The sequence below is a fragment of the Harpia harpyja genome, chromosome Z (assembly GCF_026419915.1).
Source record: "Harpia harpyja isolate bHarHar1 chromosome Z, bHarHar1 primary haplotype, whole genome shotgun sequence".
NCBI lineage: Eukaryota > Metazoa > Chordata > Aves > Accipitriformes > Accipitridae > Harpia > Harpia harpyja.
The window spans coordinates 70,899,090-70,919,068 of record NC_068969.1 but is presented as its reverse complement, the minus strand read 5'-3'; the positions used below and the strand labels follow the sequence as shown (position 1 = coordinate 70,919,068).

At 37.2% G+C, this 19,979-nt stretch overlaps 1 protein-coding gene across 1 annotated transcript in view; it reads right to left on the bottom strand.

Moving 5' to 3' along the window:
• Positions 1-1,694: 1,694 nt before the first annotated feature.
• The window catches only part of FANCC (FA complementation group C), a 73,624-nt gene continuing 55,339 nt past the window's right edge, over positions 1,695-19,979 (bottom strand). Inside the window, exons 9-14 of the mRNA XM_052778766.1 lie at positions 19,556-19,652; positions 14,760-14,835; positions 13,860-13,941; positions 9,930-10,101; positions 6,860-7,060; positions 1,695-5,005 (exon numbers count right to left, since the gene is read on the bottom strand). Coding sequence (XP_052634726.1) covers positions 4,862-5,005; positions 6,860-7,060; positions 9,930-10,101; positions 13,860-13,941; positions 14,760-14,835; positions 19,556-19,652 — 772 coding nt within the window. The 3' untranslated portion in view covers positions 1,695-4,861. The remainder of the gene's footprint in view (positions 5,006-6,859; positions 7,061-9,929; positions 10,102-13,859; positions 13,942-14,759; positions 14,836-19,555; positions 19,653-19,979) is intronic.

Below are 19,979 nucleotides of genomic sequence, written 5' to 3'. Positions count from 1 at the left end.
GACATCTCAAGCTGATAGGAAAGTGCAGCACAATGATGAGATTAAAAGCACTTAAACACTTACTGATAGTCTCTACAGGGAATGATAATACAGATGGGAAATTCCTATCTTCAGCTACCATTACAAGTTAGTTTGGAATAAAAAAAAGGAAGTCCTATCTTTAGACAACTTATACACAGTAGAAGTTACAGCACCATTAGTCAAAACAAAGAAAAGCTGCTTCCTTGTGTTTGAAATATTAAGGGAACTTTTAACAGTAGCATGCAAATGACATTGTATGCACCTGTTTTGGGAGCCTCAAAATAAACCCACCAGCTAAGAAATAAAATCAAAACTGCAGGGAGTGAATAAACTGTATATACAGGCTGATTTGGCACATACACATAGGAAATCTCAAGGACAGTGTAATTCAGAATGTGGATAACTTAAGTGGAACTGTTCATTTTGGTCAAGAATATGTAAAAATGTGATCTTTTCAAGATGGCACAATGCATCTGCAAAAGTTCATGGGCCTAACAGATATTTTTATTCAAAATAATAGAAAAGAGAGGGTCATTGTTCCTTAGGGGCTGCTTTTTTATGAAATGAGTCTATCATCTGACATAATACAGAAGACATGAAACATGCTTTTAAAGTAGCAAGATTTGTTAAGAGATGGGAAGTTAGTTAGTTAAATGTACAGATCTATTAAAGACATAGTGTTGCTGGATTTTTTTCTACTACTTGTTGATGTTCAGGTTAACTGTCTTATATGGAATTGTTATTTCCTATTCCTATCAGTACTACAATTAAATTGAATATAAAAACCCCAGCTAAATTTCTGCAGGTGAGTTTCAACATTTGGGGCTTTTTCTTCCTTCTCACCCTCTCTTCCTTCACACACATGCAAGAATGTAAAATGCGAACGAAGGCACAGTCCATGCCTACCAACTGTATTGCTAGAACTCAGCTACAGCCAGCTGACATTTCAGATTTTCGTTTCAGTGGCTGATGGCAATCCAATGCCTATCCCTAGCTGCCTCCTGGCCACTAAAAGGACCCAGTCACTGTGAGTACATTTAAGCCATCAAAAGGGTCTCCTGAGGTTTATTCCTCCCCAGCAGACAGACAGATGGTTAGAGGAAGATGGCCAGTGCAAGCATGGGAAACTCCTTTTTGGCATTTACTAGTGAACAGATCACCTAACAGCAAATTCCCAGAATAAGCAACTCTCTGCTAAGGCAGCAAATAAAACAGCTACCATTAGCGTATGTTTTAAATCCAGGCAAGCATTTAAAAACTGTATCACGAGTAAGAAAAACTCGCCAGAGAGGTAGGTGACCTTAAACAGGCCAACATGTGAACACTGCTATGAATTAAGTGCCAGAGGGCTGCCTCTAGCACCTGCTAATTCAGCTACAGTGGTTTAACTTCTGGTGGTGCCCAGAAAAACATGCTGATTGCATAACAAAGCCATTGCAAACTATCTGGAAAGTATAAAAACATGGATTCAAAAACACGCTCGGTGCTCTGGTGGACGACTCCTTGCATAACATTCCAGGTTTTGACTTTTCACACTTGGGTCTAGTAGAAAACTGCATTTAGGCATCAGAATTTCTCACCTTCCTACACCCTTCTAATATCACAAGAAAAACTGCATTTTAGTTAGCATGACATTATTCACTCACACAGAACATGAGCATTTTATTCTGTCATTGGATAATACAGCGAAGAAATGGAGCAAACCTGTTTTAGTAGTGTTTGGTTTAATAATTGCAAGTCATTTTTGCTAGATGTTTCATCCTAAACTTGTATAATAGATTGTATCCCCCAAAACCAAGCCAAACATCTACCACTATGGCATGAATTCTAACTTACCAAAACTAATATTAACTCACTTGCATCTTCAGTATGACTTTCTATTAATGCCTCTTTGCACTTACAATGCTGTGAGTATGGAAACTTCATCACAAATCCCAGAAGTAACAGATTAACATGTTACTGCTGGTCAGCTAAATTCCAACACCTGGTAACATACCTGTTCTTACCATACCTCACAAAATAAAATGTATTCTGCTTTCTATATGCACTAACATCGTGGCTGAATGAAAGCCACAGAAGTGGCTTTTTTCTGAAGAAAATGCACAGAAACCACTCAGCCCCATGCTGGAAAGCTTGCAGAATTGAAAAAGCTAGCAGTCTTAAACTGAAAAGAAGCATCATCAAAAAACAAATGAAATTTACTGTTTGTATTCTTATTCAAAAAAACTCCTGGAAGCAGAAAAATTTTGAAAAGCTCTCTATATTCAGTATAATGTCCAAGATTAGGGTGTTTGCTGACATGGAGATTGGATGGAAGGGAACAAGCTACTTGAAGCCTGATTTCAGGACTCATTGGCTGGTTCTGCATGAAAGTATGGCCCTGAAGGCTCCAAAGAACTTTTCCAGAAAGCAGTGATTACAGAGGAGAAGATGCACGTTAGATGGATAATGCAGGAGGCACCATATGAGAAATCTTCCATGACTCAGATCTACCAAATCACAGTGTTGCCTTCCACTGGCAAGCTAAAAAAAGTAGCTTCAACGTGCCACAAAATCATGGTTTATATCAAAGTTAGATCATAATTCAAGCACTGTGAAAGCGCAAGGAAAAAATACCAAATATTTATAAAAATGCTAAATAAAGCAAAAAGAATGCCAGTACAGATGTATCTTTTTAAAGTTACAGACAGCATCAGTTAGGTTTCTTCCTTAAAGTCTCCTGAAACTAGCAAACCCTCCTTCCTTGTAATATTTAAATCTTGCAGTGTTTGTTAAGAAGCCAAACACAGGAAAACAAGAATGTACCAATTCACTACAAATTTTGTTCTTTCTGCCTTCACTACGCATTTCCTTCATGCTTGAATTGACTTATCATTATTTAACAGGACATTGATTTTGTTTAAGAAAGTTAGAAGAATCTTCATGTGCTTTGTTGGTGGAAAAAAAAAATGACTGCACTGTGAAAGGATGGTTACAAATTAAACTCCAACAACTGTAATACACATATAATACCCATATCATTCACCTAACAAAACTTCAAGAATCATATATTGCAACTCTGCCAATCTTTCATTTAAGTAGTTAAAATTACATATAGTTGTAATGTGGAGAGAATTTAAGGACAACCAAAGAATCTCACATCCAACAACAGGATTAGAAATTAAGGCAAAAAAAAAAAAAAAATCATTCTTCCTTTGGACACAAATTTTAGATTATTTCTCATTCTAGGTAGAGCACTCCACACATGTTCCCACTAGACAAATACCTCAGAGTTTGTGATCAACAAATGATTTAGTTTAATCCCATGCTTTTCAGGTATGATATTCAGGGAATAGAAAACTGGGTTGCTTGATTTTCCTTTTTTAGATATGTGTGGCTACTAACAACTGAAAAATTGCAACATATCTTTCTGATTTTTCATTCAGAAGTATTTTGAATCCAAAAAGAGAAAAAAAAACCCTTTCTTCACAGACATACATTACATATTTACTATTTCTTCATGTACTGGAATCAAGTATTACAAACATTAACAAACTGACTGAGAGGACAGGTAACTTCTGTGATTTGGTCTCATATGACTCACTGGGAACAAAATTATATGAAATCAGTCGACAAAAATATCCTTCCACTTCTTAACAGCCAAGGGACACTAAGTATATTGTTTTTCTTTTCCCTTGCTCAAAAACAAATACTACATTCAGAAAGTGTTAATTTAAGATACATTCCTCTGATTTTATATGCAAGAATAGTACTCCAAGTAGCATCTTTGAACATAGCGCAAGTCCTGACATTAAAGCTAGGAAATATAGGAGAACAAATTACTGAAAAGAGTTAAGATCGTCTGCCATTAATGTTCTCCATGCTTATTTTTCTAGTTAAGCTAGAAACAGGTTCACAAAACTTCTTGGGACAAATACTTTCCTAAGGGCAAAACAGTAAGCCATCGCTCCCTGTCCATGCTCTTTGCATGAGACAAAAAACCTAAACAAAGAAGCAAGCAAACTACCTCTGGACACCAAAAGGAAGGAGATGAGTTGCAACCATATGCTCTCTTTAGGAAATTTGGCCCTCAAACTGGAAAGTTTCCTTATGCCTATGTTGTGCTTGCCCTGTTTTTTCTGAGTGAAAAAAAGATTTCTTAAACAAATAAACAACAGTATCAGTCATGGAACACTGAAAATAGGCTGTACTACAAGCAACCTTCCACCTGCAGTATCTATTGACAGAGACCAGCTATTGGTATTATACTTTGCAGAGAACATTGTCCTCTGAAAGCTGCAGTACTGAAAAAAATCATTTAGCAAATTTGAGAGGAGTTTCATTTTGGAAACATTTTCAAAAAGAACTAAAGAGTTCAGAAAACATTGTTGATTTCCTGAGAACATTCACCGTGAATCACTAATTCTCACTTGAGATCATCAGTAGTTTCATAAAAGCAGAATTATAGAACAAAACATCTTAGGAACAACTTACCAACCAAGCAATTGGATTCTATTTGTTAATAAAACCATGTGTAATTTGAGAGAAAAACTGATCCACAGCCAGATGAACAACAAGGAGATGAGTGAACTGCTTTAACAAGATGTAGGTCTCTTGTTAAAGAAGGTGCCAAGAACAAAATTTTCAACCATCTTTAATATTTACTGTTATGTTCTAAAAGGTTAACACTTCCAAACCAAGGATTATTTTCAAATATATATGAGGGAATAAAAAGCTGTGGGATATGCTTACATAGATATTTTTCTACCCTTGGTAAACTGCAGTGCAAGACATTAATGAAAGTCTGACACCTGGATAAAGATCTGATTTGTTGGCTTGATAAATAGATGACATCAAAAATCTAAACTTTCGATGTTAGTTTTTGAAGAAGTTCATTCAGCAGCTTCACAGTCCTTTGGTTTTCTTCTCCATTGTGTTTAATTCTGTATGCACTACGGATGAGAAGGCTACAAACTTCTTTGCTTCTATCAGTTGTCTCAGTAATCTGTAGGGAAACAGAGAAGATGGGAAATAATGCAATTATGTTGCTAAGTACTAAGAATTCTCCGTTAACATTTGCAACAAAACTACAGATTTGTCCCTCACCACTGAACACGTGAAATGCTCTAAGTTCAAAAGCAACTTCTGCCCAAGGCATGTCTTTTCATACATCTTGGCAGAACTAAGCAACTTTGAGATTTCTACTGTTCTCTCAAATTTAAGCAAAACAAATCAAGAGGTCAAAATGTTTTTAAAGGAAACACAAATGGACAGACAGTGTTACCATTTAGATGTCATCTCCTTAGAAAACAACTATAAGCACCTGGAGGTTTTGGGTGAGTTTGGGGAGACAATTCAATTCTGTAAAGCTTTCAAAAGCAAAAATAAATCCCTCCCCCCAAAGATGAGAAAGTACCAGGAAAAGACTCTAAGTTGCAATTTTTGCAGATCAGGAGGAACTTTACTCCACTGCTGTATTAATTCCAAAGTTTACTATGCTGACCAAAACCACTGCCATGCATCCCAGTTTGGTTCCACACCATTCTGCCTTTCATATATTGTCTTCAAGCCTTTCCAAATCACATGGAGAGCCTAGTTACACATTAATGATTACACAGATACAGTCAAAATTAATGATACCAACATACTCTGGCCTACAACAGCTCCTGACCACCCTCCACTGGGGAATACTCAAGAGTTTTGAAAGTTAGTTATGTTGCTTTCTATAAAGAAACAAGAAATTTGCTTTGGTCTTCCTGAAGAGGTTTAAAGTAGCAGACTAGTATATTACAGCATCACTGCTCAACTGCCACACTCCTCAAAAGAGAAACTAAAACCAGCAGCCTGTAAAAATACATTCAACCCCCCTAATTTTATCATTACATTCTTATGCTAAGAAGAAATTAATCATTTGTGAACTTACACCTAAATTCTAGAAATATCTTAGCCCTTCTTAAACAGAAAAATGCTATGTATGTTTAGTTAGCCAGAAAGAATAACCACCAAAATATTTTTCTAGTTCCCTGCATCATAAAATCAGACTCCCTATACATGCCAGATACCCTATACGGATGGAAGAGCACACTGCTGCTCGAAGGAAAAACTTCTGAAGTGCTAAAACCACACACTGGCCCTAGACCTGCTTGCACAGGAGGCTTGTACTTTTTAAAAGAGTATGGGTTTATAGTTAGAGAGGAATAAATTCCTAATCTCATACTAAGATAGCACTAATTATCTTGAGAGGCACAAACACATTTTACTGTTTGCACAAATATACCTGAAGGCTCTGGGATACTGTGATAGCAAGATACTGTGGCATGCTTCCAACATTTTACTCCTCTTCAGCTTTTTTCACACCCTAAGTGACACTCTCTCAGGTCTTCTTTTTTTCTCTCCATTATCACACCATTTTCCTCTCTGGCACCTCATCAATGCTAACGCTGAATAACCAGCTGTTTTACATAATGGAAAACAGAAGACAGTTCCATCATCTCTGCAGCAGCTGGATAATTAAGGGAGTGATTTATAACTGGGAAAAGCAAAATGTTTGCACATGCTATCTATGCCAGGTGTAAATGAACTGTAGGTATCCCTTAACTGCAAGCTACTACTCCAATTATTTCTGCAGCTGTATAGTCAGGACAGCAACCTTTTCAGTGAGATCTTGTCAAGAAGTGTCAAGAAGGAAAATACTTGACTGTAGCTGAAATAGATATGTAGCAGGTTAGGTACAGTTGCTGTGGTCAAGATCTTTAATTCTCTGTTATGTGTTTTCTTTATTAAGCAGAAGGAACTTAAATCAAAAATAGTAAAAAAATATATATTTTACTTAAACTGAAAAAAAGGAAGAAACACTTACATGGTAAATAAATTCCTGGGCAATCATATGTCCACCAGAAGAAAAGAGCAAAAAGTTGGTAAGAAGGTGGGTTATAAGATGCTGGTTACAACGCTGCTCTATATCCGTTATACTGTGTACAGCAGCCTCCAGATCTTTGACAGAAAGGACTGTACAGCTGAAGAGCATCATTAGATGGTTGTAGACTGCTTGAGCTTCTACCTGTAGGAAACAATTTCAAAGGATGCAGGATCAGAGAAGAGCAAAGGTCATACCTATGGTATTTTTCCTTTGGATTTATTCACTAACAGGAAACTGAATCCTTGGCAGAAACTACCCAAACATGAAAAGAGTTTGAATTTAAGCAGCAGGGAGAACAGGGAAGGAAGGGCAGTACACATTTCTTTTACACTGATTCACACACACAGAGGTGGACAGAATGGATTTTTTAACTTTCTTTGGTCTTTCAAAGTAAGCAGGCAGGGCATCAAGCCAGGATTTGACCTTTTTTAATAATAAAAGGAAATGGAGAAAGTCCCTCAGCAGAACATGGTCAGATTTTTGCATTGTGGGAAAAAGAACAGAGGCTCCTCAAGGGCTCATTTCTGTATTGCTGCTACAAATCAATTAAATCCCTATGCAACCTGACCTTGGCTGATAAAATGTTCTGGTAAGAATGCAGTTTCTTCCTTCTTCCTGTGTTGTTTGCAACTTACATTTTTACCTTTTGAGTTAGCCAATAAAAACTAATTTTTACTGGGACTAGAAAACCGAATGGAAAAAGAACTATAAGCAACTATTGCAAAAAAAATCCTAACAATAATTCTGTTCACTATATTAAAAATAAACCAAACAAACTGGTAGAAAAAAACCCTAGTAAGTGCAGGAACAATGGAAAAATATACCATTGTAGACCCAAAAGAAAAGGACACCCATTTCTCAGCCATGTTCATGAGGACATTTACCTGACGTTGCTTTTCTCATCCCTGCCCTATTAACAATTCCATACAAAATAGTTGGAAAAAGCTGCTATTCTTGAATTATGTCCACAGTTACATGTGAGGCAACAAATGATACCAGAACCTAAAGAAAGGTAACTGGAATTCTTCAAGATTCTTTATCCCTCTGTGCATCCTTTTCTTTCTGTGCCTTCATCCCATGTGCCAGAGACCAGAGATTGATAGTAGCAGGCTCTGCTCCATCAGCTCACGTACCCTAGGAGACTGATTCTTAGTGCCAAAGTTACTGTGACCAACCTCCAAGTTTTGTTCCTCCAATATTTCAGAGTCTAAAGGTATGAAAGGACTCCAACAAATGAATAAATATTGAGGAGCAGAATATTCAGTCCTGCACATATGAGTGAAGACCAGTGAACAGCAAAAGTATCCTTTTTCTTCTTTAAATCATTTTAACCCTATGTATTCCGCTCTTGCTGATATATAAGCTGCTACCTAAAGTAAGTAGCAGGAAGTCAAAATCTTAAGTCATGAGTGCACACCTTTCCACACAAAAATATGCTGAATGAAAAGTCCTCCAGCTTGGCATCTGCCAGAAATTCCCATCCCGTCTTAATCCTTAACTGGTGAAAGGTACAGGGGTTGAGGACGAAACCACTCCATTTGAAAGAGCTGAGAGCTAACCTGCCAAAGGACAAATTAAAAGAAAAAGCAAATGTCTACCTAAAGGCAGAAGTTTTGCATGAACTGTGGGAATGCTTCTGAAGTAGCCTGACCTGTGGAAAAAAAAAGTCTTACTTGAAGTAACTAAAGAAAAGAATCATAATGAGCTGGAATACTAGACCTCTGGGAACAGATGAGTAACTGCGTGGGCTGTCAGTGGAAAAGCTTTTTTTCTCACTAAAGTTTGTCATACATTATGACAGAATAACAAACTGGTAGAATAGGGTGGACACAGGGAGATGATTTTATATATGGGACAATGTGATTTCATTCTGTGGTGCTGGAATTAGAACAATGTTCCGTACATAAATCTGCACCTATAGTTCTTCAGTTTCATTCACTCATGTTTATTGCTTGGGTATTGCCTTCTTTCCCCAAATTGCATTCTAAACCCAACCCTGGTTTCTTTAGTTGACTGTAGCTCTAACATAACTCTGCTCAGCCAACATCCCACTGCTACTCCTAGATTGTAAGAAATTAAGGAGAAAAAAAAATTGAAAAGTGATCAGGATGTGAGCTTGCATTTGTAGTGCCGTCTGGGTGGCAGGAGAGGAAGGGATGGAAATAAAATATTGCAGAACACACTGTTGTACATGGACTAGTAGATGTAAAATGGAAACATGATGTTTTACTAGCATGGTGTACTGAGCTGCATTTTTAAATCAAACAGAATCTGTTTTCAAATTAAGGAAAAGTAGAGATGCTGCAGCCAAATTTTGAACCTCGGCTTTGTAGATCAGATTGCTTGGGCTAGTTCAATCTTGCATAATAGGTCTAAATTAAGGCTTTCATGTATTTGCATGCATACACAGACACACAGCACTCTTCATGCAGTACAGTGCATGAGGTTAGAATACTGCTTCATTCTGTTAGAAACCTAGCATATGGGAATATAACATACTTGTTACTATCTCATACATGCCAAAATTCAGTAAAGATACAGAAGAGAAATCAGAATAGAAGGGCAAGTTTAGGATTCAGGGCTGTGTCTGATAAGTATCTTTACTGCTCCGACTGCTGTTGTGATTTCTCTTGTGTTTCCTTCTCAGAAGATGCCATAACACAGGAATGCTGAATTCTGCCACACAGTGATTTAAAAAATACCATCCCTAGAGCAGTTTTACTTGTGATTAAAAGCACCCAAGTTACCCAAAAGAAAGCCAAGAAGGTGCTAATCTATATAATATACTTTAAAAAGAGGAAGAGTGTTTTTTAAATGTCACCAAGAAAATCCACAAAAATTATCCTTCAACTTCTCTACTGCAACACAATTCCCAAGAGACCTTGTAAAGCCAATACCTACTCCAGTGTAGATCTTTCATTTTTCTGGTGCACACTGTTTGTTTTATAGCATTAAGATATAAGTGGACTATTGACTGCTTATTGCTGCTTACTATTGCTACATTACCCACCATTGTTTGAGTCCTTTGTTGATTTTCATTCTGAGGACAGTAGTAAAATGCTAGCAGCCACAGCAAAGCATCTGGTTCTACAGCAGCCTTCAGTAATTGTTCTGCTGCAATATCCAGCCATTCTCCAAAACGAGCAACCAAAAACCAGATTTCAAAAAGGTCAGCAAGAGAACTGGGAAATAACAAAGATACAATTGAGTATTTTTTGTTATTTAACATTTTTACATGTCTTAAGTTAACTGCAAAGGGTGCTGGCATGAAAATAAAAATCCTTAAACTACTCTTCAACAGATAATGCATTACCTGCTAAGCATATAGCCATGTACTACTCTATTATATGCAGTCATGATAAAATGAGACACACCCAGTGCTACTAACAGATTAATTTTGTCAGCAGAACAGACTAACCATAACACAAGTGTCTAATAAACTGTGACAAAATACTAGGTATTAAAATATCCATCATAAAAATTAAACCTTATAATTTATACTGTCCAGCTGAAGGATTTTCGAAACTTTAAATCGTATCTCAAGTGTTATATTCTAACATACTGTTGCCTTACATTGTCTTCCAGTTTCTCTCTGTTGCTTTCCAGGGTTATTTTCTGGTGTTTGGTAATTCGGGAGGCATATGTTTTTTGGTAATTCATGAGGAATTACATTTAGATGGACTAAATATAAAGTTTTTAAGGATATTCATCTCCTGACTTAAAATTTAAGTCCTCTTTAATTAAAATTTTGAAGGTATTTACAGCTGGGTTACTGCAGTAAGAAAAAGAAAGGTAAGAATGGACGACAGCTCATGTCTACACTTTCTCACACGTACTCTTCTAAAGTTAAGACTAAAGAAGAGAGAAATAATGGAGAAATGCAAACTAATGGTAGGTGTCTCCAAAGCAAAAAGTCAAACTTAGGGTGGAAGGAAGGACAGACAGAAGGACAGCTGAAAGGAGATTAAGAACCAGGAACAATTATTCCTATTAAGTTTGGCAAAAGTTTGAAGAATTAGAGGTTTTTCTTATGTTTTATTCCTGGGGACTCCAAGAGCTGCTGTGCCGATCTTCCCATGAAACTCCAAGAGATCTTAGAAATTTCAGGAGTTGATGACGTTGTCTGATACCATCACATCATCTGGGGAACGTGACAAGGTCATAGTTGGAATAAACTCCTTTATCTTTAAGACTTTCTGAAGAGGTGGAAGGCACAGTTTTATGTATGAAGGTGTAGTGTGTGCAGATAGTATTCTATGTCTGGAGTATACTGGTGACTGATGTTGTCTACAGGTGTCCCAGAAGTTATTGATCCTGTAAATGATATTGTCTATATGCCACAGAATCTCGGGGTCTCAAAATCCTATTCCTAGGACACAAATCCACCACAACACTATTTTTGGATAAGCATGATCACTGACATCAGACATAAGAGGTTGACATAGAGTCATAGAAAGAAAATAGAGTACTGAGATGACTGCTATAAAAGTCACCATTGTTGATATTCCACACCTTTTGGAGGGGCACCAGCATGGCTAAGACTGCAGGGAACTAGAGATGTGTGACAACATCTGAGACTAAAATTCCTTAGCTAAAGGAACAGGATCAGCAGTGGTAAAGTCTTTGAAGATACTAGAATCTGGAAATGCAACATTAAAAACCTTTGAAAAAACAAACAAATGTGATAGTGATCTAGGACAACAGCCCTCCCCTCAGCAAAATAATCTGCTTATCTGACCATAAGTCAATGCTGTGACAATGTAAGTGGATAGGCTAGCTTTGAAACCCAGTGATTTACAATCAAAGATGGAATTTAATTAAAAGTTAATTACTGAGAACAGATAACTATACTTAGGGAAATATTGACAGTATTTACAACTGGAAGTGTTCATAGCTCAAAGGGTAAATACAAGTCCTTAAACTTTAAGCATTAAACTAATTTTAACAGATACTTAGCAGAACAGAATTTAATGCTTGCCTAGAGAGCCTAGGAACCACTGCACTTACAACTCACCATAACTCTCCTGTACCATCACAGTGCATGGTTCAGAGTCGTGTACCCTCCACTTCTGTCCCCGCTGCTGCTCCTGCCCACTCTGCAGTGGCACCTATGTCAACTGCTCCACTTTCATTGCCAAAAGTGGCCCTTCACTTTTTCTGGGACTTTCCCCCACAAAATGTACATCAGTTGATTTCTGGTTTAAAATGTCACATAACGTTTACTGTTCACAGAGATGACTACATATAATAATAAATAATGGCACAGAAGCAATCTGTTGATTAGAAGTACACAGAAAGCACCTTGCTGTAAAACTTCCATTTGGTGTAAAATTAAACCATTGAAAAACAAGCTATATAAACAGAGAGCACTGACTATAAGAAGCAAGAGGATATGCTGTATGGTAGTATTTTTTGCTCCTCTGTTAATCTTATTAAGTAGAAAGGATGCAGAATCAGGAATAAAGCAGTAAAAGAAAACTGAATACAGTTTCCTCATGGATATTAGTATTTAAAAACTTCAGCCAGATCTATTTTCTTTGTAACTGAGAGGGGTTAGGTAGGAAACATAATTGTTGCATGAGTTCTAAAGGAAGTAAGAGGATATTCTGGCAAGTACAATACTATTCAAACTAGTGTACTATCAAAGCAAAGGGGGAAAAAGACAATATAAGCCAAGAAGGAGCTAGGCAACAAAAGGAGAACAGACATGCTTCTATTATTGTAACATATTATGATGGATGATACTTGTTTTATTTGTTTGCTCTAAGTTTGAGTTATGTGTTTTCTTTAAGAAGCCAGGGTCAGCTACTGGTCACACTCCAGGGATGGAAAGGGTTGACAGACTTCAGGGATGAACAGGCGAGACATAGCATTGAACTGCAGGTCGTACCTGAAAGTGAGAAGTTGCAGCAGACAGCTTGGCCTCAGAAAGAACAGCAAAAAGCTTTTTTCTGCCACTCAACAACAAAAATAAAAGCCTCCATGAGTTAACTGAAACCAAGCATGGAGACAAGTAGCTGTCTTCCAGGACACGGGGACAGTTGGTTATCTTGTCTTGCAAGTCTACCCGCTCTAGGTGTTCTATGTTTCTATTGAAATATTTCAGGTTTTAAATCAAAACTAAATTGGTTTCTTTGAATTTAAAAGCTGTTCAACGTTGCTTGGAAAGCTCACTCTCAGAGCAGATCTAAGCAGACTTATATCCAAGCTCTAGCTGAGTCAGGTCTCATCACACACCCAATAAGAAAAAATTACAGGGCAGCAACAGATAGAGATGTATCTTTTTTTATTCTTTTCATATAGTCCTAAAGCATCTACTACCAAAGCAGAATTCATGTAGACAAACACTATCATTCATTACAGCAACTATTCGGACAAAAAAAGCTAAGGGCAACAGGTCAGAAACATGAGGTGTCAGCTCAAAGAATAGTATAACAAACAACGATACTGCAGTCTAGCAGTCATACCTTTATGAAAAAAATCAAGAAGTTTGAAGTTTGGATATTTGCACAAGCCTGAAGGAAGCCAATACAAGGTCCTTCATAAAACAGTACCGTTCACAACAGGCTCTTTCCAATACTAGCTGCTTTTCGGGTTGGAAGAGTTCTCTTGTTATTCAATCCAGAATCAGTTTTTAAAGTTTTGGGGGAGAAATGGGAGAGTGGGCAAGTAAGCATTTCTGTTATACAGCTAGCTATTTGCTAAAATGAAAGGAACAACAAGCTTTTGCTTAATTAGAGGCTTACTGGTCAGGTTTATAGGTGCTACAATGTTCAGGTTCAGTAAGTAATCTAAGTCCTATTCTTTAAAACAAAGTTCTGTTTAGAGAATAATAAGAAAATGATGAAATGTAGCTACAAAAAACTTCAAATGACATGGCTTTTCACAAAGTACCATATGCAAAAAAGGACAAAAGGTTAGAAAATATAACAGTGCTTACCTAATGTTTGTATCTTCTACTAATGCTTTGAGCATATCCGAAATGTGTTTCAAGTGTTGAGACCAGTGTGTAGTACGCAGTTCTGAGGAGGCAGGACGAAAATAAAACTCTTAAAATTCTAGTCTGTCCAACTAGAACAGAACAGTGAAATTAACCATATTAAGCTAGCATTAAAATTTGTGCAACTTGATTCAGTTATCACAAAGCGTTTAAAATTTCATTTTAAAATTTCCAAATTTTCAACAATACCTATTACTGTGTTTCTTAAAGCAATTCATTGACAAAGCCATGTAAGAATTACAGCTAGGAATATTCAAATGAGGCTGATGTACCTTCGTGTAAATGCTACCTCAATATTAACATATAATCAGTGGAGTAACATTTTCAGAGGCTTTTGTACTGAGCTGAAATTATTGCTCATGAAAAACTGTACCATATTGAGAAGTGGTTTCTTTATCTATAAAAATGGGAAAGCTGAAAAAAAAAATTAGGTTTGCAATCTAAAATATCAGCAGAATTCAAGCTTCAGAGACAAACAGCAAGGCTATTTCTTATAACATACATATGAAAATTTTCATAATGATAATTACTATTATTGTAAGATAAGAGTACTTAGTATTTTTACAATCTCAGTAACTTGTCTTCATTGCAACAAAATTATGTACTCTGTTATTCACTTCTGGTTTAGTTTTCTTAAAGTTACATCTGTATTATTGCTACATAAGAATTAGATGTTCCTGCAAAAAAATGCATTAAAAGAATATTATTAAAATTGCTAAGTCAACACACCCTATTTAGGAAATGGCAAAATTTCACCTTCATCCCTTTTAAAGTTATTTTAAGACATATACAGATCATGCAGGTTGGCTAATGCTGCAAATATTTCATGAAGAAACTTACCAAAAGGACGTCTGAGTAAAGCTGTTAGAAGAGGCTGGTGATGGTAAGGGAAGTAGGCCTTCAGTGGAAACTTACGCTAAGATACAAAATCATTATTTTAAGAGCTTTCTGGTCAGTTTTCAAAACAAACACACAGTGAACAATCTCAGCTAAGGTAGTAACTAACAATACAAACTGAAGCAAGAGAACAGAAAAGTAAATCTACACTTAATTTTAGGATTTTGCATAAAGAAAGAAGGCAGATATTTAGGAAAAGCTTGCTTAGAAAAAGTAATTATTTATGGATTTTTCAAGTACATGCATTAAAAAAGATTCAGAATATGAAGAAAATGACATCTTAATATTCTTGGGCTTTTTCCCTGTAATCACAAAAGTCTTTACTCTTAATATGCAGAGGTTAAAAGAGACACTAAGTGGTTTAATTTCATTTTCCAGTGTAAACAGATTCACAGATCATATTAAATAAAGAACTAATAACACCTACAAAATCTGAGGGTGTGATTTAGATTATTGCCTTCTGTTCAAAAATGGAAACCTGAAATTCTTAGTATCTGATTCAGCACAAGGTAGGGTAGTCATAAGTTACAGACTTGTCCTCTATTTATCTGGGTACGTGTGATTAGTATTCTGTGAACAATGCTGCTTGTGTAATTGAGACCAACAGCAGCGTACCTGTAATTTTTTGTTCTACAAACATCGACTACAGGCACGTCTAATGTGTAGCATGCATATGCAAGTGCAATATGAACTCCCTTTGAGGTGGATTGAAAACCAGCTGAATGGCCGAGCCCAGAGGGTGGTCATCATGGACACAAAGTCTAGCTGGAGGCCAGTAACTAGCGGTGTACCCCAGGGGTCAATACTGGGTCCAGTCCTGTTTAACATCTTGATTAATGATCTGGATGATGAGGCAGAGCTTTCCCTCAGCAAGTTTGCTGACGACACAAAACTGGGAGGAGTGGCTGACATGCCAGAGGGTTGTGCTGCCACCCAGAGGAACCCTGACAGGCTGGAGAACTGGGCTGACAGAAGCCTCGTGAAGTTCAAGGAGGAGAAGTGTAAAGTCCTGCACCTGGGGATGAACAATCCCAGGCACCAGTACAGGCTGGGAGCCAACCAGTTGGAAAGCAGTTTTGCAGAAAAGGACCTGGGAGTCCTGGTGGACACCAAGTTGCATGTGAGACAGCAATGTGCCCTTGCCACAAAGGCAGTGAATGGTATCTTGAGCTGCACTAGGCAAATGATTGCCAACAGGTCAAGGGAGGTGAACCTTCTCCTCTCCTCAGCACTGGTGAGCAGCCACTCCAGCAGCCAAACCTGGAGTACTATGTCCAGTTCTAGGCTCCTTAGTACAAGAGAGACATGGACATACTGGAGAGAGCTCAATAAAGGGCCACAAGGATGATTAAGGGACTGGAGCATCTCTCCTATGAGGAAAGGCTGAGAGAGCCTGGAGAAGAGAAGGCTCAAGGGGGAATCTTATCAATGTATATAAATACCTGAAGGGAGGGTGCAAAGAAGACAGAGCTAGGCTCTCTTCAGTGGTGCCCAGTGACAGGACCAGAGGCAATGGGCACAAACCGAAACACAGGAGGTTTCCTCTGAATATCAGAAAACACTTTTTTTTTTTTTTTACTGTGAGGGTGACTGAGCACTGGCACAGGTTGCCCAGAGGGGTTGTAGAGTCTCAGTCCTTCGAGATATTCAAAAGTCAACTGGACATGGTCCAGGGCAATTGATTCTAGGTGGCCCTGCTTGAGCTGGGGGGTTGGACAAGATGACATCCAGAGGTCCCTTCCAACCTCAACCACTCTGATTCTGTCATTTCAGTCTTCACGTCTCCACACCAATGACCTTAGAACTCTTCTGTCTTCTTCTTGAGGAATAAGAGACTATTTAGCAAATAGATCATCTCTTGAAACACAGACTGGGAATACAGTCTCTATAAAATGTGATAAATTTCTAAAGCTGATGAAGACCATATTTAGTAACTCATTTCTTTTGGGATATACATGCGTGCTTCTTATAAACAAATGGAATGACACATCCTCTCTCTACTAATTTTTTTGTTCTGTAAACAAGAGTTAATTGAAATTACCGCACACTAATACATACAGTGTTCTCAGTCAGTCTATCATTGGTATGGTAAGACTCTAAAAGTCTACTTGTCAAGTGGAATTAGGTTAATTAAAAATTAATAATCCCTATACTAAAGTATGCATGTAGCCAATTAGCTTGCACAAAAAATCCCCATGAAAGGGCAGCCCTTGACACAGTTAGTAGTAGCCAAGACAACCCACAGCATGACTTAAATATGAAAACAGTATTGTAAAGTAAGTGAAAACCAGTTTTCAGCATACTGTTTAAGCAAAGCAAAAAATGTTTGCTTCCTATCATACAAACACAGTATTTTAGGCAGTTATTTCCTTACATAAGCCATCACAAAGTGCAAAACAAGGTACAAAGAGGCGGAACGAGTTTGGATGTGGCTGGTTATAATAATTGCCATGATGTGTAACAGGAAATAAAAGTTGAACACTGTCTTAAAATGCTCATCCAGCTATTTAAAACAAAATTCCCAGGTGAAAACCACTGACAATTCTGAAATGATCAAGGGAAAATAATCCCAGACAAAATTATAATTTCCATCAAATAAAAACATGACTTTAAGTTCACAAATTTACAAGCAACATGACCCAAATATCTTTAGGTCAGCTTTCACTACCATCACAAACTTGAAGAAAATCTGCTTGTACAAAACATGGAAAGGATTATCCCAACAGTGATCTTAATTAAAACACCCATTCTTAAATTTCTTACTCAATGACTACACAAATGGTCTTTTTTCCTAAGTAGGTTTAAATCCCATGTTCCATTTATACCTTTTTCAGTCTCCCAAAGCACAGAGGAAACAATACTACTCCTAAACCCTGTAGCACTGTTCTTCCACACTCGTCAGCTTTTTTTCTGCCAAACCTTGTTCTCTCTAAACGGTCGACAAAGTTACAAAAAAAGACAGCTATTTCTGACAGCTGCCACACTGCAATGAAAAATTGTTCTCCTCCTACCTTGCAAACCTGTGCAACTGCCAGCCATGACCTGGTTTTTTTGAAAATCTTGTGGACACATCTGTTTGGCTAGCATTTTTTCAATTACCTGTACTATAAATTCCTAAGGTCTCAGATGACCCAGCCAAAACCCTCTTCATCCTTTGTCATTAATGGTTTTACCATTCCTCTGTGAAATGCTAACGGAGCACATTATGTCCTGTCAAGGGCATCCAGATACAACAAAGATGGGTGCCTTATGAATATATGTAATATTGTTATGACAAAAAAATACGATCTGACAGATTTAAACAAAGTTTAGGAAGCAGTCTGTGCCTGGTTTTTTGTGTGCCAACTGTTAGTTAACATTATGGTTGATTTGTAAACTGTGAAACAAGGGATTTTAAATTCTAATGTTGAAGATAATACCTTAATTAGAGCCCCATGAATTAACCTGTATACAAGTTAAATAGAGGAAACTTAACATTTAAAACCACTTCAAAAAAGCGGGCAATAGTCCTTGTCACAATGCCAGCAGGTGAAGGGCTTCCACCCTGAAACAAATGCATCACCTGCGCGAAAGGATTACCTCTTGTGTGTCTGATGGGTGTAGAATCTTTACTTGCATTCTCCACCCAGTCACCTCCACCTGTGGCTACCCAGTGCACTGCTGCCATGCAGCCAGGGTGGCATAAAATTAACATGCACAGCACCTATATATTAAGCAAGACAGCTGCAGTTTCATCCTTAATTCATATTGCCTGAAGCTAGAAGACAGATTCAGCCACACTGCTAATTAAAGGCTAGTATGTCACAAGTTCCAAGAAGTCCCAAAATTTTCTTTACTACCATCTCCCCAAAAAGACACAAAAATCAAAGCAACTGGAAAACTTCTTAAGTCTAAAGTGAAAGCTATTAAATTATAGGATACTTTCCAAACTTACACCATATGAATTGGAGTTAAACAACCAAACAAAAAGGTCAGGATGTGAAATGACAGTGTGATTTGGGAACCAGAAAAGAAGTTTGCAACCTATAAACAAGACTTTTTCATATCTCCAGTTTGAAATTTAAAAATGAGAAACTGATCCTGCTCTTGTTTAAATTAATACATGCAAAAGTAATTCTACTTAATTCAGTTCAGTAAGACCTGTATAAAAATCTGTGCAGAAGAGACACTAGGCAGGGAAATTTGAAACTTTAGACTGAGAAAAAATTCAGAGTGGCCACCGTTTAAGACCAGAAACTGAAACCACTATGTATTCTGTGTCTTCTACCTTCTGAACAGACAAATCTGACTATTTGGTATCCTACTTATTATTATTTGGGGGAATGGGGTTACTATCTCTGTTTCATTTATTATCAGAAACCCTGCTACTGCAAAAGACAAATGCATCTAAAGTTTTTCGTCCTTTCTATCAAAAATGGATGATCATGACCATGTTCATTATACAGGCAGAAACTTCAGCACCAGGGAACTGCCCCTGTGAAAACCACAGTTCAGGTTGCAGGATTACTCCAGGGTAAAGTTAGGTAAATTGGTCTTACATATTGGTTTTACACTATAATTGTATTCACAGGTGAAAATGTTTAAACTGAACTTTGGCATGTATATAACAGCTCTAGAGACATGCTATTATTTAGCTCATTATATTCAGTCACCATCCTTAACTGTACAGTTGTTCTTTTCTTGTGAAATTTCATATCTTCTCACTGAAAAGAAACATCAAGAAATCGATCTTGACTAACCTTGTTTTCATTCTGATGAGCCTGAAGGAAGAGCTGTGTAAACACCTGTATTATGGTCATAACTTCTGGAGTTCCATCAGTTTCCAGCAGTGCATTCCTAAGCAGTGAAAAGTTAGATTACAACAGATCAGATAATTAGTCTGGCCGTCACACCACTGTTAATTGAAATGAAGAAAAAAAAGGTACATTTGTTGTATGATGTAGATTCAAGCTGTGTCTGAGCTCATTATGCCAGTGTGGAAACTGACAGTAATACTAACTTTGCAGGCTTTTAAAATTTTATTTTTACTTTAAAAAAACATATGCAACTCGTACAAATAAACTAGATTTAGTAAGTATATACCATATACATGCAGACACACATAATTCACCCTACCAATAAGGGGGAAAAGGTATAAAATTAAAAAAGAGACTACAACAACTT